This window comes from Lepisma saccharinum, chromosome 9, assembly GCF_977018435.1.
Source record: "Lepisma saccharinum chromosome 9, izLepSacc3.1, whole genome shotgun sequence".
NCBI lineage: Eukaryota > Metazoa > Arthropoda > Insecta > Zygentoma > Lepismatidae > Lepisma > Lepisma saccharinum.
Genome location: NC_139237.1, coordinates 37,498,361 through 37,518,190, shown reverse-complemented (window position 1 = coordinate 37,518,190; position 19,830 = coordinate 37,498,361). Strand labels below are relative to the sequence as shown.

At 35.5% G+C, this 19,830-nt stretch overlaps 2 protein-coding genes and 1 non-coding gene across 3 annotated transcripts in view; all 3 read left to right on the top strand.

Annotated features, from left to right (window-relative positions):
* The window catches only part of Su(z)12 (Polycomb protein Su(z)12), a 63,173-nt gene extending 56,712 nt beyond the window's left edge, over positions 1 to 6,461 (top strand). The window contains exon 11 of the mRNA XM_083128021.1: positions 1,671 to 6,461. Coding sequence (XP_082984147.1) covers positions 1,671 to 2,034 — 364 coding nt within the window. The 3' untranslated portion in view covers positions 2,035 to 6,461. The remainder of the gene's footprint in view (positions 1 to 1,670) is intronic.
* Positions 1 to 19,830, top strand: part of LOC145992014 (methyltransferase-like protein 22) — a 224,204-nt gene that overhangs the window by 187,286 nt on the left and 17,088 nt on the right. Inside the window, exon 2 of the mRNA XM_083128026.1 lies at positions 18,267 to 18,357. Within this exon, the coding sequence (XP_082984152.1) occupies positions 18,267 to 18,357 (91 nt within the window). The remainder of the gene's footprint in view (positions 1 to 18,266; positions 18,358 to 19,830) is intronic.
* LOC145993024 (U5 spliceosomal RNA) lies at positions 13,957 to 14,077 on the top strand. Its single transcript, XR_014442236.1, has one exon. It is a non-coding gene; the product is annotated as a U5 spliceosomal RNA (small nuclear RNA).

The following is a 19,830-nucleotide window of genomic DNA, read 5'->3' as shown; positions in this document are numbered from 1 at the left end:
ATCATGCCACACCTTGCTTACAGTGTGCCCCGCATTCGCCCACGTTTCATCCAAGTAATAGATTTTCTTACCTTAGTTTTGTAGTTCCCGAATGGATCGGAGGTATTTTCGCCACCAAACAACAATATCATCCTTATCAACGAGTGCTACTTGTTGGTTCCTCTTTCCAAAAACAAACCCAACATCCAGCAAGAGGCAGTTTAACCTAGACACACTGAAACTTGAAAGATTTCAGTATTAACTTCAGTTAATACCTTTTCAAAGTAGGCAGTTCTTGGTTTAAAAAGAAAGGATGCACTTTGCACCTTATTTCAAAATCGTCATACTTATTAACATGAGACAAAACTTTGTGTTTTTGCAGACACTGACACACCACTTAACCACTTCTTTTACTGGTTTCTCAGGATACCACTGACAGAACGTTACATAAATATTGAGTAGAATCTGTTCCTCGCCCTTTTTCAAAGCTGTCCTTATTGGTGGTTTATAAACAACTCTGAGAACACGGAGACCTTCCTGCATGCATAGAACTCACCATGTTGAAAGTGGCACTATTTCCTTGCTGTTCTCATGATTATTTTTAGAAAATAACCAATGTTATAAAATATCATTATGTACACAAATCTCTAAGCTCATTGAAAGTTACAATGCATATTCCTACAAAATGTTCACACTTATCTTGCCTTGCCATGTCACCAAGTTATTTTACGAAGTGCACTATATTTGGCAGAACAAAAATCGTTATTAGGATGCTTGTCAAAGTTTCCAACCGCAATAAATTTATGAACTTTCTTTGTCTTGTTTTGATCATCATCATCAATATATTTATTAGACTTACAGCATTGCATATGGCTGTTTATGCCCATTCTATATTTTATTTACATAAGATACAATTTACATAAAATCTACAAACAAATTTCAAATACACTCCTATCTGCATCAAACCTTAGAAATATACATTAATTTGTTATATCATTTTGTCTAAAAAAATGCAAGTAAAATATATTCAATTCACATGCAAGAAAGAAGCCAAATTTATGGGAAATGATTACTGGTGCAAAGAGTTAACCATAAAGGTGAAGCAATAAGTACAAAAGAAAGAGCGTTGGATTTAAAGTGAGACGTCACTTGCGGCAGCGTATACCATACTACAAATTGGCCGTTGTTTTACCTTACGTAATGAATCCTGTAACAACGCTGGATTTTCGTGTTTATTATTTTAAGATTGCAATGCTTTCTGCATGCACGTGGTTTTGTTTACAGAAGGTCTCAGGGTTGGTGATTTGAACTTTAGTTTCATTTCGCATCTTGATTTGTATTTCGCGGAACTTCGTGAATAAATTTGAGCCGAAAATGGTCATAACTCACGTCCACTTGAATCAAAACCAAATTATGCACACTTTAAAGTAATTTCGCGTTTAAAGAGTTCGCAAAATTTCAGTGTCCTTACCCTTGAGTATTCAAGTACTCACATTTTCCGTGAAGCTGTTTGTTGCAGTGACTACTGAAATGAATAGAAAATTACTTAAAACAGCTTCGCGGAAAACGTGAGTACCTGAATTATCTGTTACCGCGTCTCTCATTCCCATAGTATAAAATCTCATGAGTATGTTAGCAAAAGGTACAAGCAATGTTTTAATTCAAGTATCTATGTTTTCCTTCTCTTCTAGCTATGTAGGAGATTGCCAGATTCCTCTTGCTTGCTCGATGTTCTTAGAGACCAAGGGCAGGGAACTTCTCACCAAAAACTTATACAGGAACTTTGTACTGCACATGTGTAACTTGTTCGACTTTGGACTGATCAGCCCAGTGACGGTTTACACCACGATCCAGAAGTTGCAGAAGATGATCGACACAGCAGAACTACGGAAGGTTCTGAAGGAATCGTGGCAGGCACAGAGGAATCGCTGGATCAACACCCAGGGCCAGAAGAAGGAAGATACAGTCACTCAGCACTCCATTGGGAGGATTCGGGAAGACAGTCGCAGAAAGACTGCTGACGGCGATCACATCGCGAAAGCCGGCAGCAGTTAGCGCCGTTATATTCCGATGAACTTGTCTTCACCAGCTGTACAACCAATAGGAAATAGGCCGGTTTTTCTCTCCTGTGGAGATCTCAACTAAAAGTTTTATTGCCTCATAGCATATCTTTACACGGTATTGTGTTGTTGAGGTTTTTTTAATGTAACTGCTTTAGCTTCCGTGGTACTTTATAAAAAAGAGGCATTATTGGATGGAGATTTTTTTTATTTATGTTGTGGAAGTAGTGCCAGTTAAGTACCCTATTGTAATTCCACTGATAGTGTTTAAAAAATATCTATTTGTATGTGAATATGCATCTTGTTAATTCCTTGAAAACTTCTATTGGCGTTCAACTTAAAGGATACTTCCCAGAGACAACAGACTGTTTAACAAAACCAAATCTAAACACCTACATACATCTATACATTTTAATCAAGGAGATGTTTTTAGCCATAGAGATAGCTAAAATGTATTCATGTCTGATTATTGCAGAATTATCACTCTTCATCATTCCATGAACACCATAAAATGCCTTACAGTTGAACTTGAAAGCACCGTAATGTCTTCATATGTACAAAGGTTTAAACGTCAGCCATTATGTCCTGTGAGCAGAATTTTCTTGAGGAATATGAGGATCATTGACTAGTGTATTGTTTGTCTTGTCACAACAACTTCCTTCTTGGTACCAAAACTTAACCTGTTGTTCAACTAATATACATTTTCCTTTTTTTGAAGTGATCTTTTGGTAAGCCAAGTAGTGAAAGTGAAGAGAAGATTTTTAGAAATATTATTGCAGAACTTTGTTGAGAAAGAAATGTGCCCAGTATTAATGGTTGCAACTTTTTGCTAAATACACAGAATCAAACCAGGAGCAGGAGGCTATATCTCTGTTTACCATTCATGATTATGTGTTTGTAGCAGTTAGAAAGAACCCATTTATTTGTAAGTTGCCAGTGGGTACTTTTTTTTTTCCATAATTTGACCAAATGAAGCAAAAAAATTGGAGCATTAAATAGTCAAGAAAGACAAATAGACTGATACATAGATTCTTGAATGTCCTAACTTTTTAGAATTGTTGAGAATAGTTAAAAATATTCTCCTCAAACTATGCTGATCAATGTACCACAGTTTTGCTTTAAAATGCCCATGAGATTATGAGAATAGATGGTCAAAAATGGCACAATCCACATGTGTATCAACTGGATATTACTTGAAATTCTGGATACCATGTAGAATTTACTGCCTCTGGGAATTAAATGTTAATTCTGCATTTTCCCCCCTTTTTTCAACAACATTAAATATGTATTCTGAGGAGTTGCCTGAAACAGATGAAACTTGTTTTTTTCATGGCAGTCTACATAAAGACATTGAAGTGTAGGTAATTTTTGCTGGTAAATCAAACTAGTCTCCATTCTATTTGAATGCATTTTGACGAATACAGCGAAACCTCGATTTTATGTTTTTCAGCGGACCCAGATCAACCAACTTAAAATGTGGGAAAGTGTAAAATCTGGGAAAATTTTGTAGCATTTTGCTCTATTGGGACTATGAAGATTGAATGTATAATGCGGGGAAAATGTAAAACCGGGGAACATAATATTTGGGTCCCGCTGTATTCATGTAAATTAACATCAGTATAAGATATGTGATCATGTGAAATTTAGCTACAATATTAAGTGGGTCACATATGACAGTAGACCTTCAGCAAATATTCTCAAAATTGCATACAACAGAAAATATTTAGTTTTGAAATTTGAAAAAATCTAGGATTATTTTTGATGCCTTCTCGCAGTCAGTCAACTGATAATTTGCTCAATATCCAGACACCGGGATTCATAATCAATTTGTTTTTAATAAAAATATCAGCTTATCCGTAGAAAAAATATAAAATTGGTTTCCTTAAACTTTTCCATTTTGAAATTAAAGGAGTAGCCTGATATTCACTGCCTATTCTCCAGTTATGAAACCATACTTCTGACATTTACAGAGGACTAAGGTTTTACTTTCTAATGTACCAGTCATTTTATGAACAATGGATGTTACAGTGTTATCTGGAGAGAGAGAAAAAAACAACTTTATAAACAGTTACTTCTAGAATTGTAATTTGAGACACACTAGGTGATATATAATCTTGCTTTGTTTTCTGCGAGTATATTGACTACATTGCATCCGTATAAGTGCACCAAGTTATTCATAACCTAAATTGATTTTATGGCATTTTTTCTGCAACAAAACATGTACCAGGAAATTATCATTCTTACTTTTGAATTGTTTTACAATCTTCTCTGTCATTACATGCTTAACGTACAATAGTAATGATTGAGCAGTGAGGTTGTATATTCACAAGTGAAAAAAGAGGTGATATTTTGCATCACGGCATCTCTCTTGAACCTGACGTACAACATTACTAAGGTACACCTGTGTAAATGTCAGATCATTAGTTGTAGTTAATTTTTTTAATGTGAAAATGAAAGAAAAAATAAAGATACGTTTGTTAAAACCAAATGAACATTGGTTTAGAATGGCTTACTCTATTCGGAATCTTGGTTATAATTGAGTACTAACATCTCTTTATCTAATTAGTAGTAGAAGCTCTAAAAATTAGTTCATTATATCACCTTTGCGTATCTATTATACTGCTGGCACATTTTTTATCTTCTTCGTGATGGTTTAAGGTAGGATACATAGTAGATATAGGTTATAACACCTATAAGAAAACTATGAAGCACATTGTCACTTATCTGATGTAGAGGCATAAGCACTTGAAGTGAGAAAATGTGATAATTTAATTATAGATTTTACAACCTTGAAACTATGATGTGACAGAGTTTAATCTCTCCATGGAACACTCAACACACAATTTAAATTTTAAAAAAATTCCAACAAAAATGAGAATGGCACTTGTGCCATTACATCAGATACGAAACAATATGTGCCAGAATTGTAATGTATAGTCGTGTTGCAGCAATGCTTCTGCTATCTCTCTCAAGAGACCAAGAATTAAAAGAACTTGTAATAATGTGGAAAGAGTGTAAAGTGTATTGTTAGTTCAGGTTAGAAGGCATAAGTAACGTGAAATCTAGGCTCCACTAAGGACAATGTTTAAGTTATGTATTATTATTAACTCGTCAGGAAAAAGTCCAGCTCTATCAATATATGTAAGTAGAAGGGATTAATTATTACTAAAGATATACTACTGCATTTAATTTACTTTTCATGCCTCAGTTTTGGTTGAAACATGCTCAAGAATATGAATGAATGAATGCCATATGTATTTCTGTTTGTGCATTATTTATACATTAAATTATGTTTTATTGCGTGAACCTGGTATGCCTGTTAAAAGCAATAACCTGCCTTTGAAATATGCACGTCTAGTCAGTTCAACAAATTTTACACATTCTTCATGAGTTGAGCTTAATTTCTCTATTATCAGCTTATTTCAGGAAACCCTGGGTCTCAGAATTGTCGAGTATGCAGCATCAAAGATAAAAACAAACATTGTACATTAACTTGTATCGGTTCTAGGATTGCGGTAAATGTGAGAAAATGGGGTTGCATTGTGTATAGAATTTTAGTAGCGTATTTTGAGAGAACTGTGTATTAAGTGCCTTTTTTATTATTTTAGATTGATTTATATGTATGTTTATTTCAATATGATTGTATGTTGTTTGTATGCAGTAAATGATATGTATAGTAGTTGCACGTATGGCTGTGTATTGAAATGTGTTTAATGTGTGTGTTGGTAGGAATAATTTTTGGCTTTTGTTCTGCTATGGCGCAGTTCCACACACTGCCCAAAGAAGGCTTTTGTGGTTTTCTTCAATGTGTACAATGTGTGAGTATATTTGATTCAGCTTATAGTAATAAATAATACTGTTAGAGTACCAAAGAGGTTGCGTAGAAGTCCATCCATATCCGCGTGTGATACAGATATCACGCATCATTTATAAAACAGGAAAAATCTCTCTAAGAAAGTAATTGCATTGATAAAAAAAATAGTGTATTCTTAATGTTAGCAATTAAGACAGTTTAATTCCCTTTTTTATCTTCAAAAATGCCTTTGTTGGAGATTTTATTGTTGTGTATAGTTGGAAGAAATGTTCAATTTTACAAGCTTTTAATGTAACCATTTAGAGGATTTTTCCTAATGTTTCAAAAATATATATATACAGAAGGCACTGCCATTATGTAGATTGTATGATAATTTTTGTAATGTACTAGAACTGTTTTCGTATAGAAAAACTATGTGTGTGGCATTTGATGCATTCATATAAAATGAATGGCTGAGATGGGTATGGCATTACAGCTGATAATCACCAGTGTGTTCTAATTGCAAAAGTCAGTAGTGATTATTATCTGATTCAGATTAAAACTGCCAGAGACTTCCTTTTTTGTCACTTTTTTGTTAAAATTTGCATTAAAGTGTGAAACAACTTATTAAATAAATGCTTTTTTCTTCCAATTTACCTCAAAACTGAGATAACTTACTTTGATGTTTGGTAGAAATGAAGGTGTACTTTTTGTGCAGAACAGGCATATGGTGAATCAAAGCATATCATGTTGTATAGAGGATGATACTTGAAAATTTTTGCTTTTCCTGAGCATAATTGCTATTTTGTTGGAAGACTTATTGTGCGCAAAATTTGAAATCATTTTCAATTAAATATTTTGATTGTAATTGCAAGAAAGAAATTCCTCTGTGGTGGAGTGGTCAGTGTAAGGTGGTGTGAATTCAGATGTCCCTGGTTCACACCCTGGATAAGTCATTGGTGTATTGTGTTTGTCCCATCATTGAGATCAACCCAAGAGATAGATGTAAAATAACTGAAGCAGGAAGAATGAAAAATAATACGAAGCTCATAAGTATTACATTTACAAAGAAAAATTTGAAATGTGGGAAAATTTAAAAGCAAGGAATTTTTTTTATAACTGCTATGTTGGGACCATCAAGATTGAACAAGGTGTCTACCAATCTGGAAAAGTTAGGGAATTTACTTTTTCTGGAAATGTTAAGAAAATTTACTGTTTCTGGAAAAATCACTATTTTTGTGGAAGTGCACTAAAAGTAGGTTTCTGAACAAATAAAAGGACAAGCGCAACATTTTTAATTTGTTGTGGACAAACTATACTTCAATTTGATACATTGAGTATTACTGGTAGTTGCAGTAGAAATTACATGTTAAATACTGTAGGAAAAGTGGTCATGTTTTGAAATGTTTTTAAGTAAAAATCTACTACAGTAACTGGCTATTGAAATTTACCACTTTCTTGAGCAATTTTTGGGTTGATCTTAGGATTGATACTTTATTCCACTATAATTATGTATTATTTATGCTATAATTGTACTTTTTATAAAAAATAATTCTTTCTTTACCAATAGTCAATAAGTGTGGTGTTTAACTAAAATCTTCCTAATCTTCTAACCTTCTTACACATCACTACATTTTAAATATGAAATTCAATACACGAATTGCCCTAATGACTTGGTCTGGAAAACCTGGTATGGACAGGGAATTTTGTTTTTATGAAATTGTAGACACCCTGTTGAATGTATTATGGAGGGAAATGTAAAACCTGAATTCAACTAAATACAGTAGATTGTGAAGAACGTTAATTAAACATTATTTTTCTTCATGGAACATTTGCAATGTTATATTGAATCAATAGAATATTGGTTGATCGGCATTTCTCAATTGTATATCAGTACTTGATGGTTATTGGTAAAAATTTCATAATGGTTATGAAAAAATAAATATGCTGACCAAGGCAGTAATTTATTTTATTAAAAACATAAACTAAACGTAACATTTCAACCTTCTAGCAAGGTCTTCTTCAGACTCTGTATCAAGTACAAAAATAACAAGATACAAAAACAGGGCATTATATATACACAAAACATTACTCCCTCCAGACTATTAGAAAGTTGTTGTGGAACTTTCTAGCAGGTGGCTTTCATGTTTCAACTGTACTTTCACCCAAAGGGATAAACATATTTACTTCCATATAGAATGTGGTTGGGCTTTATATCTCACGCTCTTTTTCCTTCATTTTCTACCTTCTCCTCTCCTCTTTCTCTCTTGTCCTTTCCACTCTTTCTAACACCTTCTTCCATTCTTTGTTTAACTTCAGTCCCCCATTCCAGTTCATTGCGTCTTCTTCACCTTTCTTCTCTATTTCCTTGGCTTCCTTCCATTTTCTCACTAGCATTCTCTTCTCCCGTCCTATCTGCTTAGCCTCATCCCACTCTATGTCATGTCCTGTTTCTCTCGTGTGTTTAAATATCGCATTTCTCTCTTAAGTCGTACATCATCCCTATGTTGTTTCAACCTGTCTTTCAGCCTCTTTTTTCCTTTCTCCTATGTACACACTCTGACATTCTTTACATTTTACTTCGTAGATAATCCCTTCCTCTTCTCTGTTTTCCTTTGTGTCTATATAGTGCCCTGTTTTTGTATTTTGTTACTTTTGTACTTGATACAGAGTCTGAAGAAGACCTTGCTAGAAGGTTGAAACGTTACGTTTAGTTTGTTTTTAATAAAATAAATTACTGCCTTGGTCAGCATATTTATTTTTTCATAATCATGGAAATAAGGCTTAATGGTGTTATTCATAATGGTCCATCCTTAATATTTAAGAAAGGTTTAATATTAACCTTTACTTTCCCAAGCGTCTCGATCGAGATACCCAAATGTAACCCTCACGGTCCCAAGCATCTCGATCGAGATGCTGTGTCAAGGTCGTAGTTTTTACGTTATAACTTTTCTATTTTTGGCTAGAATTTCGAATTTTTTTATATTGTTCCTAACACATGTATTTAACACAAATGTTTCTTGCACCTTTTTTTTTCTTCATGAAAATGTAGGTGAAAAGGCGGGAAAAGGGACTTCTCTTTTGCTTCTCTTTTCAAGGTCAAATTTTTGCCGACAAAGGAAGAGGGGCTTTGTTGTTCTAAAGCAATGCTTTTCACTCCCGCCTGTTAACTGCATTCGAAAGAAACTTGTTTATCAGTATCCAATGTCAAAATGAAAGTTTTCCGTGAGGGCGCAAGCAGGGGGTGGGGGGAGGGGAAGACTGGTTGTTGAATCTGCGTTGTGAGAATGGAATTTCGAAGCGCGCTGAAGGAAACCTTTGTTTTTTTAGCACAAGTGTCCACAAGTTGCAACAGGGGTTACCCTGCATTGTCTAAAAATAGAATTTCAAGCAGCTGCAAGAATCGGCGCTCATTTTTCACTGCGTTCTAGCTTTTTGTCTTTGAATGTTGTGCGTAGGTGTCGTTTTTGTGCCCAAGTGCGAGGACATTTTTTGGGTGGTGACAATTTTTTAAAATAATTTTTGGGGGTTTTCTCCCTTCCCCCTCCATATATACACCAAATTTGCATAAATTTTGCATTTTGTACATTTTGACATTTTTTTCTGGGGTGGGGGGAAACACCATTTTTTTAAAGAAAAGTATTTTTGAGGGGATTTCCCCCCTTTCCCACTCCATATGTATGCCGAATGTGCATAAATTATATATCGTCTGAATCTGTGATTCATTCTGCGTACAATGGTATATCATTCATATCTCCAGGGCAAATAGTCTCTGAGCTAAAGTCATTTCAAGGTACCGCTGCCTTTTGAAGCTTGAATCAGTGGCATGCCGACCATTCCTTTTGGGGGTACAACTCAAGTTACATTGGTCATATGATAATAATGCAAATATTTTTGTGTTCCTTACATGTCAGCGATCATTTCCATGTGCATGTCGACACTGTCATGTACTTTTTTCTTAAAGGGAGGGTGGGGGAACCAATTTTTTCCCCGAAATTTTGGAATTTTGAGAGTTAGTCCCCTCCCCCCCGCCACATATACGCCGAATTTGCATAAATTTCATATAGTCTGAATCTCTGGTTCATTCCGCGCACAACAGTATATCACTCATCTCTCTAGGGCAATTAGTCTCCGATCTACACTCATTTAATTGAAACTCTGCATTTTGCTCAAAATCGGCTCGGGACTGAGATGCTTACCAGTGAAAATGGCCTTGGGACTCAAAAGGTTAAACTGTACTGTGATATGCCTCAGTAAAAGTATCTGCAGTTTTAATACGTAATTGTAAAGCAATATTGTATAGGTCACATCCCTAGTATAGGGTCTACCAATTTGAATGTCAGATCTTTAAAATTAAATAGAATGAAACCCACAAGTGATAATGACAAACATACATACATACATACATACATACATACATACATACATATATATATATATATATATATATATATATATATATATATAAAAATCAAATAAGGTAAAAGGAAACACTCACCGGACAGTAGGAAAATTCAAAATTTTCGCTAATTTATAGCATCATCGGTGTGAGAAGAAACAGAAGACGGAACCGGAAGTTGGGGTCTTCTGTTTCTTCTCACACCGATGATGCTATAAATTAGCGAAAATTTTGAATTTTCCTACTGTCCGGTGAGTGTTTCCTTTTACCTTATTTGATTTTTACTTAGCCCTTTTGGCCCTCCTTGCTTTTATCCATTATATATATATATATATATATACACACAGGAATAGGATCAGAAAAGGTGCCAGAAGGGCGGATAAACACTAATGAAGAAGGAGACAATAAACACTTACCACACGAAGAGAAATTATTCTATATTTCGCGATCTATGTCGCATTTTCAAGTTGAAGAAGAAAGATCGGCGTTACTAAGCGAAGAGGCACATATATATATATTGTTTTTTTATTTTGAAGAGCAAACAATGGCATTATGTTCTGAACAATATGTCGTTCAAATGTCCCTCTGATTCGGTGGGTGGAATGGATTCTGAATGCCAAATTTTTCAGCACGTCTGCACACATATTGAGCGTTATAGCCTCAATGGTTCGTTCAATGTTCCGTTTCAGGTCGTGAACTGTGCGTGGGTTAGTCTCATAGACCTTAGATTTGACATAACCCCATAGAAGAAAATCCAGGGGGGGGGGGTGGACAGTTCACATCACCCTTTCTGGACAGAACTCGTCCGGGGAACTTATCATGCAATAATTCCATTGTTTTGCGAGCTGTGTGGCAAGTTGCACCGTCCTGTTGGAAAAACACATTGTTGATGTCAAGATTTGCCAGTTTAGGCTACAAAAACTGCACCACCATATTCCTGTATCGCTCCTCATGGACAGCTGCTTGATTTCCATGTTGGTCCTCAGAAAAATTAGGCTAGATCACTCCATTGGCCCAAAAACCACACCACACAGTCACTTTCTTAGGATGAAGGGGTATGTCAAAAATTACTTGTGGATTTTCATCTGCCCAAATCCTACAGTTTTGTTTGTTCTGTCGGTGGATTATGTTGACCATAAATTTCTCTTAATGCACGAAATGTCTGTCGAACTGAACACGAATTTTGATAACAAATTCAAATAATTTCTATGCATTGTTGCATTGTGTATCTCTCCATGATAACTTGCCACAGACTACTGCATACAGTGTTGCCACAACACACTTTCAAAGTTCTGACGTTCAAATTGGAAGACTCTTTATTTTCTTACTCAGTGCATAGGATCCTTGAGAATGATACTTGTTGTGTATCATTGAAGCAATTTTCTGCAAAACGGCTACGTTGAAATTAAGACATAGTGTAGCATTGAGTGTGTTGGACATGCTGAGTGGTTCTGGAGCAGCTCAGTGCAAGCACCGAATGATTTTGTTGAATGCTTAGGTTCACTGACTGTTTTGTCTGCTAAAGTAATGGAGGGCACAAAGATGCAAAATTATAGAATGAAGTTTTCACAAAAATGAGTGGATTTATATGATAAATAGTATACAGTACTATCAATATTTCAGGACTACACAGGATAGATTATTGTCATTTTATAGTGGAAAAAGCACAAATTTGTGCTTGTGTGGTAGATGCAGCAGAAAATTTTTATTGGGCTGAGCTCTGATGTACGTTACATTCCAATAAATTTTTGACAAGAACATTGAAGGGAAAGCTATACTAACCACTTTCTATTCTGCAAATTGTCTTTAATCCATTGTATTAACATTTTCTATGGCTGCATGCAGTGGCGGTGTCAGGATTAAATGTCGAGGGTGCGAAGAAGACACGAAACATGCATCCTTTAGTTACCAATTTGCTTCATTTTTGTTTGTCATTACAACCATGTGTTTTGTAAATTTGAAAAGACCGAAGCTTGTTCAAGGTAGGCCAATGTCTCGCAAAAGAAGAAACCAAGCTTAACAAGGATGCTGACAAAAGAAAGAGACTGGGGGGCAGTACGGTACATATTTATCCAATTATCCTTATTGTTCCAAAGACGATACCTTGATTCACTGCTCAAGTGATGTGTCGAGAATCCTTATCTCACTTCTTCACCATTTGATCCTTTTACAGAAAAGTTCTCTTAAGTTATGCAGTTGGTCACTTCCATTTTTAAACAAATATTGCTCCCTAACGTATTTTAACATATATTTTTTCCTGTGGATAAAGTTGAAATATCCAAGTGATGAAAACCCAAGGTTTGTATTATAATTTGTATATTTGACTGCTAGAAAGCAGTAACATGCCCAAATGTGAACTATTATAGACATTGTTGGAAGGAAGTTCAGTATATAAGCAACAGACTGTTTATTTCAATAAGCCAAAAAGTTTATTTTGTCTACATTATCTATCCATGAGAAAAGAACCGCAACTACAGGGTAGCCACAAAGTCACTTTACCCCTATAATATGCAAGCACAATGAACGATAGTTCTTTTGAGTAATTTTTATTGACAACAGACAGTGAATTTACTAAAAACCTATGAGATATAAACCATTAATTATTTAAGGGATCAGTCTGTGCACCATCATTCTCATGGCAAAGGATAATACGCAGCCATGTTCTGTGAGACATTTTGCAGAGCAATGCTGGTGTAACACGAGTGAAAGCCCGTCTCACAGCATCTTGCAGTTCGTCAGTGGTAACGTATGGTCTAAAACTGAAACAAATATATACTTTTATTATACTTTACATACAGGTAACGGGACTTTGTGCCCACCCAGTACCTTAAATTTATAAATGCTATAATGTAGTACTTACTGGTCAGCTCTGTTGAACTATGCTCTTGGCGAAAACGTTTTTGAGAAAAAGCGTAAGATTGTATGTAGTATGGCAGTGAAACTACAATTTAATGCCACTATGTAAGGTTGGTACACATTTCTATGCAAGTTTCTGATTTGGGAAATGATATAAATCTTCAGAGCAGTATATATGATACTTCAAGTATATCTAATCCCTCCTATGTTTTAACATTTTTTTTTGTAAACTATATATTTGCATTAGAAAATATTAATCACATTTAATTCAAACTTAATCAAGTTGAACATCCAGTTCAAGCATAATAATTACATCTGAGCATGTACATTTTAAAATTTTGGTTATAGTTCAACGCTATGCTATTTTGTAGCACGTTTAGTGTTTCAGTTTATTTTACAAATTTAATGAAAGAATTTTAGATATTGACGCTAGATGGCATACAGTAAATCTCGCATGATTTCCATAAGACTTGTATTGACCTCATGAAAAAAGTCTTCATTTTTAATAGATGAGAGATTTTGTAATTTGCAATCTTGTAAAGTATACCACTATGTTTAATTACTAAATTAACAACACATTATATCTTTTTTTATTGAGAAACGGGTTGACAAGTAACGATTTAATATTAAAATATTGTCACTAGATGGCAGGGATAGCAATGGATACTATATAATAAATTTCTGGGAGATATAAGACATACTAATAAAAAGGTTTCATTCATTTAAATGTATTTATATATGTTTATTAAAATAGTTTCAGTAAATTAAAATGTTTCTTTCACAATCGATACATTGTAACAATAATTTGCAACTCTCATACGTAACGTATGGAGATTTTGCTTTAAGTTCTGCCGATTTGTATAGCAAAGCAACTCTGGCTTCCCTTCAATTCGAATAAATCTTTCGCCTTTTACTAAAGATTTCCGTGGAGGGGAGCAAAAGATGAGTTTATAACTAATTTTTCGTAAGGCTTGGCTAACGCTGAGCCTAGTAATGAAATACAAAAATAATTTCCTGACTCTTTGAGTAGTATTGTAACGCTTGCTGCAGTGGTAATGTAAGCTCATAAAAGCTCACTGTAATACATAACATTTGTCCATCAATGAAGACCACTAACCATACCAGCAGACGCACATGTTTCCTTCATGTACATTAATATAAAGTGGTAATATTATACATTGGTCTATGGTGTGATGTTAGCAAATGAATATGTCTTGGTTTTCTAGTTTTGTTTTAATCTACCAGAAAAAGCATATATTTTGCAAATATTCCTTTAGGAACTTACGTTGCTATCTGATACAGGATAATTAAACACACCATGCTAGAATGTCTGCTAGGAGCGGGTATATTTGGGGTACAAAATAACTTTTCTATTACTTCTTTGTTTTTCATATAAGTCACTTGTAATTCTGGTAAGACTTCCTTTAATTTTGATTTCTATGTATTGTACAATCATTCTTATATACGTGTTGATCGTACCATTTAAACACCGAATGATTTACGTCACGTTGAAGAAAGTTTAATAAAATTTGTTAAGATGTCGAATGATTCGACTCGAATCTTAATATACTTAGATCAGCTTTTAATTTGTTTTTACATCAAAGTTATTTTCCTCTATCTTAATCCATTAAACTTAAATCCACCGATTTCAAATAATTTACAAACTTATGCACACCCATAATAGATTTTGTACAACTATTTTATTTTCAGTGGCAGTCACTACATATTCTTTGTAAGTTATATTATATTTAGATTTACAGAATCTGAGAGGCAAACCTAAGTAATCTGTTTAACCTAACAAATAGGCTGTAGGAATGTCTCGTAATAGGTAACTTTTAAGAGTGATGAACAAAAACCTACATCAACTACTTCGAAAAGTTGAAACATTGTGGAATATATACCACCGCTTGTAGTGAATTGTTAGGTTGAATCACAGGGCTAGCTGGGGGATGATCCTATGGCTTACATTGTGTCAGTAAAACAGCTGGGAGGATGGTTTGCATAGATTTTTGCATAAATTTTCCCCATATACCCCCTCCCCCCTCAATTTGAAAACTGCTCCATGCCCTCAACTCATATGATACACTGCAGTTGTAAAATTCCCACTTGGAACATGGGGGTAAAAGTATGGTATAGTGAAAACACATTTCACTCGTTTATTTCCTAATTATTTACATTTGTACTTACCTGTTATGCATAGCGGAACATTTTTGAACATGGGATTTTGCTATTTTCACTGAAAAAATCGTAGTTTTTCAAATTACAAGTATTTATTGTTCATTGCTAATTCACTTTCGTTACACACAATATGGCGGGCAAATCTTGACTCACGTTGTCTATCGTCAGCTGATGTGCAGTGTTTCCAAACTTATTAACCGAAGAATGCCGCACAAACTATTCACAGAAGGTTTTTAAGCAAAAATTGATCCACAAACCATTCACGAAAGGTTAGGTTAGGTTCGGCAAACAGAAAATTATATTGGAAAGAAAAAAAACACCTCACACATCGTCTTGTAAACCTACCGCGTGGTTACTACAGTAACACTTATTAACCGAAAAATGCCGCAGAAACTACTCACAGAAGGTTTTTAAGCGAAAATTGATCCACAAACCATTCACGGAAGGTTAGGTTCAGTTAGGTTCGGCAAACATAGAAAATTAATAGGGGGTTACATAATCTAACGCACGGAACATTTGATTCACGTAGTAGACGGTAATGGTGGCAAGAGCTATCGTGCAACGGAAATACATTAATGTCGAAAAATACATGATTTACCAGCCGAATAAGTTGAACGAAGGGAGAAAACACTTCCACGAGCTTCCAAAAGTCTACAGAAACTCAGTTCTGTAAGTAGTTTCCTCCTGTAAATTTGAAGAAATGTGTTTTCACTATACCATACTGTTACTGAACATGGATGCAGGCCCATGTTCCGATTAATTCTGAACTAATCATTGTACATACACATTTTTAACATGGTTTGGGCAACGGTTCAAATTGTTTTATGATTTTTTGAAATTCTCCTAGCTGAAAGATTAATTATCGTAGAATTTTGGCAATCATTGTCACACCAAATTTAAATCTTCCTTAAAGTAATGAGCACTGTTTGGATTTCGAAAAAAAGGAACGATTGAAGATGACTGGACTCCTGTCCGATTTTCCTCATATTTGGCATACTCACTAATTGAGGCCTCCTAATCACGAATCTGAAGTTAAAAGTTGTCGGAAACGTCTAGAAATTGCAAAATAAGCGAAAATAAGGCGTTAGTTTTTGGAATGGAAACCGTCGATTTTCTCGAATTTTTTTGTTTCACAAGGAAATATATATATTCCTGATACTACCACGACACCAAATTTTAACTATGTTTGCCTAACCTAACCGAAACTAACCTAACCACACGTCAATGGTTCACCCTGTACACCAAAGGTAAAAGATTCTGTAAAAATATAGAGATAACGGCATAAGCTAATTATATTGCTTAAAAAAGCTGTTCTTTGATGGAAAATTATTTCAATTATGTATTTAATATTTTTTTAAAATGACCAAAATATATTATCAGCATTTTAATTTTTGTAGACAATTTCGCAGTGGCAACTCATGTTTTTTTTTGTTTTTTTTGGGGGTGGAGGAAGAAATTATGGTAAACCGAGGAAGGTTTGAAAAATTGTGTACAATGGCTCAACAAACGAAATGGTTTTAGAGAATTCTTTGTTTACCCCAACCTTGTACCAATTTCCTGCCATAAAATTTCCTCACAAACAAAATCTGGCAGCATATAGAAAAGATAGAGGATGGATCATGGCATTGTTGAAAAAGCTTGTCGCTGTGTAAGCATACTCCCTTTTATTTGAAACACATCCACTGGTGAAGTAAAAATAAGATTTGGACCTAATTTTACTTTTATTTCCTGAAAACATATTCCTTTGAATTAGATTTCCCTCTCTCAGAGACTCACGTTTGCAGATTATGCTAGATTTTACCATTATGCCAAAAGCAGGATGCTAGGTGCCAACAAAGATCAATCTGTGCTAGGTTTAGTACCATTAATGACTGGGGTTTGCACCACTGATTGAGGAAACCCTTGATGCTTCCTCGCTGGATGCTTTAAAACTGCAACCTTCCCCCTGCCCCTTTTCCACTTCTCACCCATCTGTTTGTAGTGATACCAGCGAGGTTCCTCAGGCAGGCAGCAAAGCCTGTGTGTCCATCATCTTTGGGCTGGAGCAAGCGACAGCAGTCAACTCTTGACAGTAGCTAACTTAGTCAATTGTACGTACATTGAGCTCATAATTTTATAACATGCATTATTATTAAACTCCTAAAAAGTAGAGAACTGGAAGCAAGTATAAATGAACTGTATGAAGTTCCTCACTTCCTACATGGAAAAATCGCCCCTGCAATGTCGGGTGAAGAGAAAAAAAAAGTTGAAGGGGAAGAGGGGGGCAACTAGTGGTTTTGGGTGCTTTGAGTGTGTGCTCATAATATTAGGTATGCATATTTTCTTTTATTTTATTTTTTAAAAATTTTATATTATGTGTATGTGGTTGTGTGTACAGTATTATATGTATGAATATTCTTGGTCCATTCCTATATTTTAACACTTTTACATTTTATAATTACTATTTGTGAGGTAAAGGTAAAAGTAATTAAAGTTCCCCATGCATATAGCACCGTGCCATGCAGGCACATTTAGGGGTTTGGGGGTAGGCCCCCACACATTTTCGATCACAAACATTTTGGAGGTAATGTTATCAGCATCATGCTCCGGCCACCTTTACCCTTCAGAGTTGCCCCCAGGTGCCCATTGATTTGAGGCTGGGTGAGCTCCGGAGTTGCTTTATGCGAGGACATAGCCATAAAAATTCTTACCTTAGATCACCTCCCCCAGGAATCAAACCCGGGTCCCCCATGTGGCAGTCAGACGATGTGATATGAATTGGGAATAGTCCTCAAGCACAATAGCATCATAGTTAAAATTTTAAGATATCCGCAGATGAAAAATCAGAATTTTCTTATTTATGGCACTTAACCTGCTTCAGAATGCAAAACGAAAAAAACAAACAAGACCCAAGAAGTGTACTTTAATTACCTTTAGCCTAGATTGCCTAAGATAAGAAATGATACAATTTGACCATGTTGTTATGGAATGGGTTATCCAAATTGATCCTTTCACCTTTCAGATGGCAGATGAGTCAGAGTTCACGGTCACATCTGAAATCCATCCATTTATAGAGCGTGATACTTTATCCACCCCAACTGTTGAAAAAACAAGTAAGTAGGATTTGTTTTTAACACATTTTTTTGTGTATTTTTTATGTCAAGATCAACTGCACTGTAAACTTTCTAGTTTCGTCAATGGCTCTGACTTGTATTTTGGATGATTTTCAAAAGGTGCATATGACTAGTAGGGACATTGAATTTTTCAATATTTCAATTGTGAAAATTTAATTTAAATATTAGTTTTCTGCTGGTACTGGCAACCCCAGCAATGAAATGTGCACATATTTAATTCTCATACTAATGCAGAACGTCTGGTTTTTCACAAAGCAATATTTTTTTAAAACCTATTTTATTTGATTGCAAAATATTACAGAATTAGGCTGCCTGTCTAACTAACTAACTAACTCTCTAGCATTCTTAAACCTGAAGGTTCATGGCTGCAGCAACACGGGCCTTCCATCTGTCCCTATCTTGAGCAAGATCTATATACTCCTTTCCATCCCTACCGATTTCCTTTAGGTCCATCACAACATTATCCCTCCATCTTTGTCTTGGTCTTCCTACAGGTCTCTTACCATAAGGCTTCCCATGTAAACTCTTCTTTCCTCTCCCATTCGTGCCACATGGCCTGCCCACCTAAGTCTTCTTGATTTAATCATTCTAATAATATCTGGACATGAATACAAATTATGTACAAGGGTCGTTCAAGGTTGACCGGGACTTTTATTTCTAGACAGGAAATATACATACATAGAAGCACCAAACTATGTCAGTTTTTCAAAGTATTCCCCCTGAACATCCAGACACCTTTGCCGTCGTTGTGGAAGTTCCTTGATGCCTTTGGCGTAGAAAAAAGTAGGTTGGTGTCGTAACCACTGCAGGACAGCGTTCTTGAGTTCCTCATCTGTCTGGAAGTGCGTCTCGCCCAAATGTTCTTTAAGTGCCCCAAACAAGTGGAAATCACTGAGGCATAAATCTGGACTGTAAGGACTGTGTGGTAAAACCTCCCAGTGCACGCTGGCCAGTGTTGTTTGAGTCAAATGGACCGTGTGGGACCTGGCATTGTCATGGAGAAGAATGACGTGTTTCAACAACATTCCAAGTCTTTTCTTCCGAACAGCCCCACGTACAGCACCGTGAAGCAGTGTTGAGTAATACTTGGCATTAATTGTGGCACCCTTCTCCACAAAATCCACATGGATAACACCTTTCATGTTCCAGAAGACTGTTCCCAAAATCTTACCGGCAGACGGCAGCGCTTTGCTTTTCTTGGGTGGAGGGAACTTTTATGACACCATTCGTACACTCTTTCCCGTGACAGTGTTTGTTCACCATATTGTGCTTGCAGTCTACGCCAAATTTGAGCAGGTTTCACCTTCTCCTTCACGAGAAATTTCATTATACACCGCTGTTCCACAGCAACAGATACACTACTTGCCGCCATCTTTGTTTACACTACTGCGCATGCGCCAAATGTGTCGCAAAGGATCATGGTTACTCACAAGGAATCATGGTCTGTCCTGC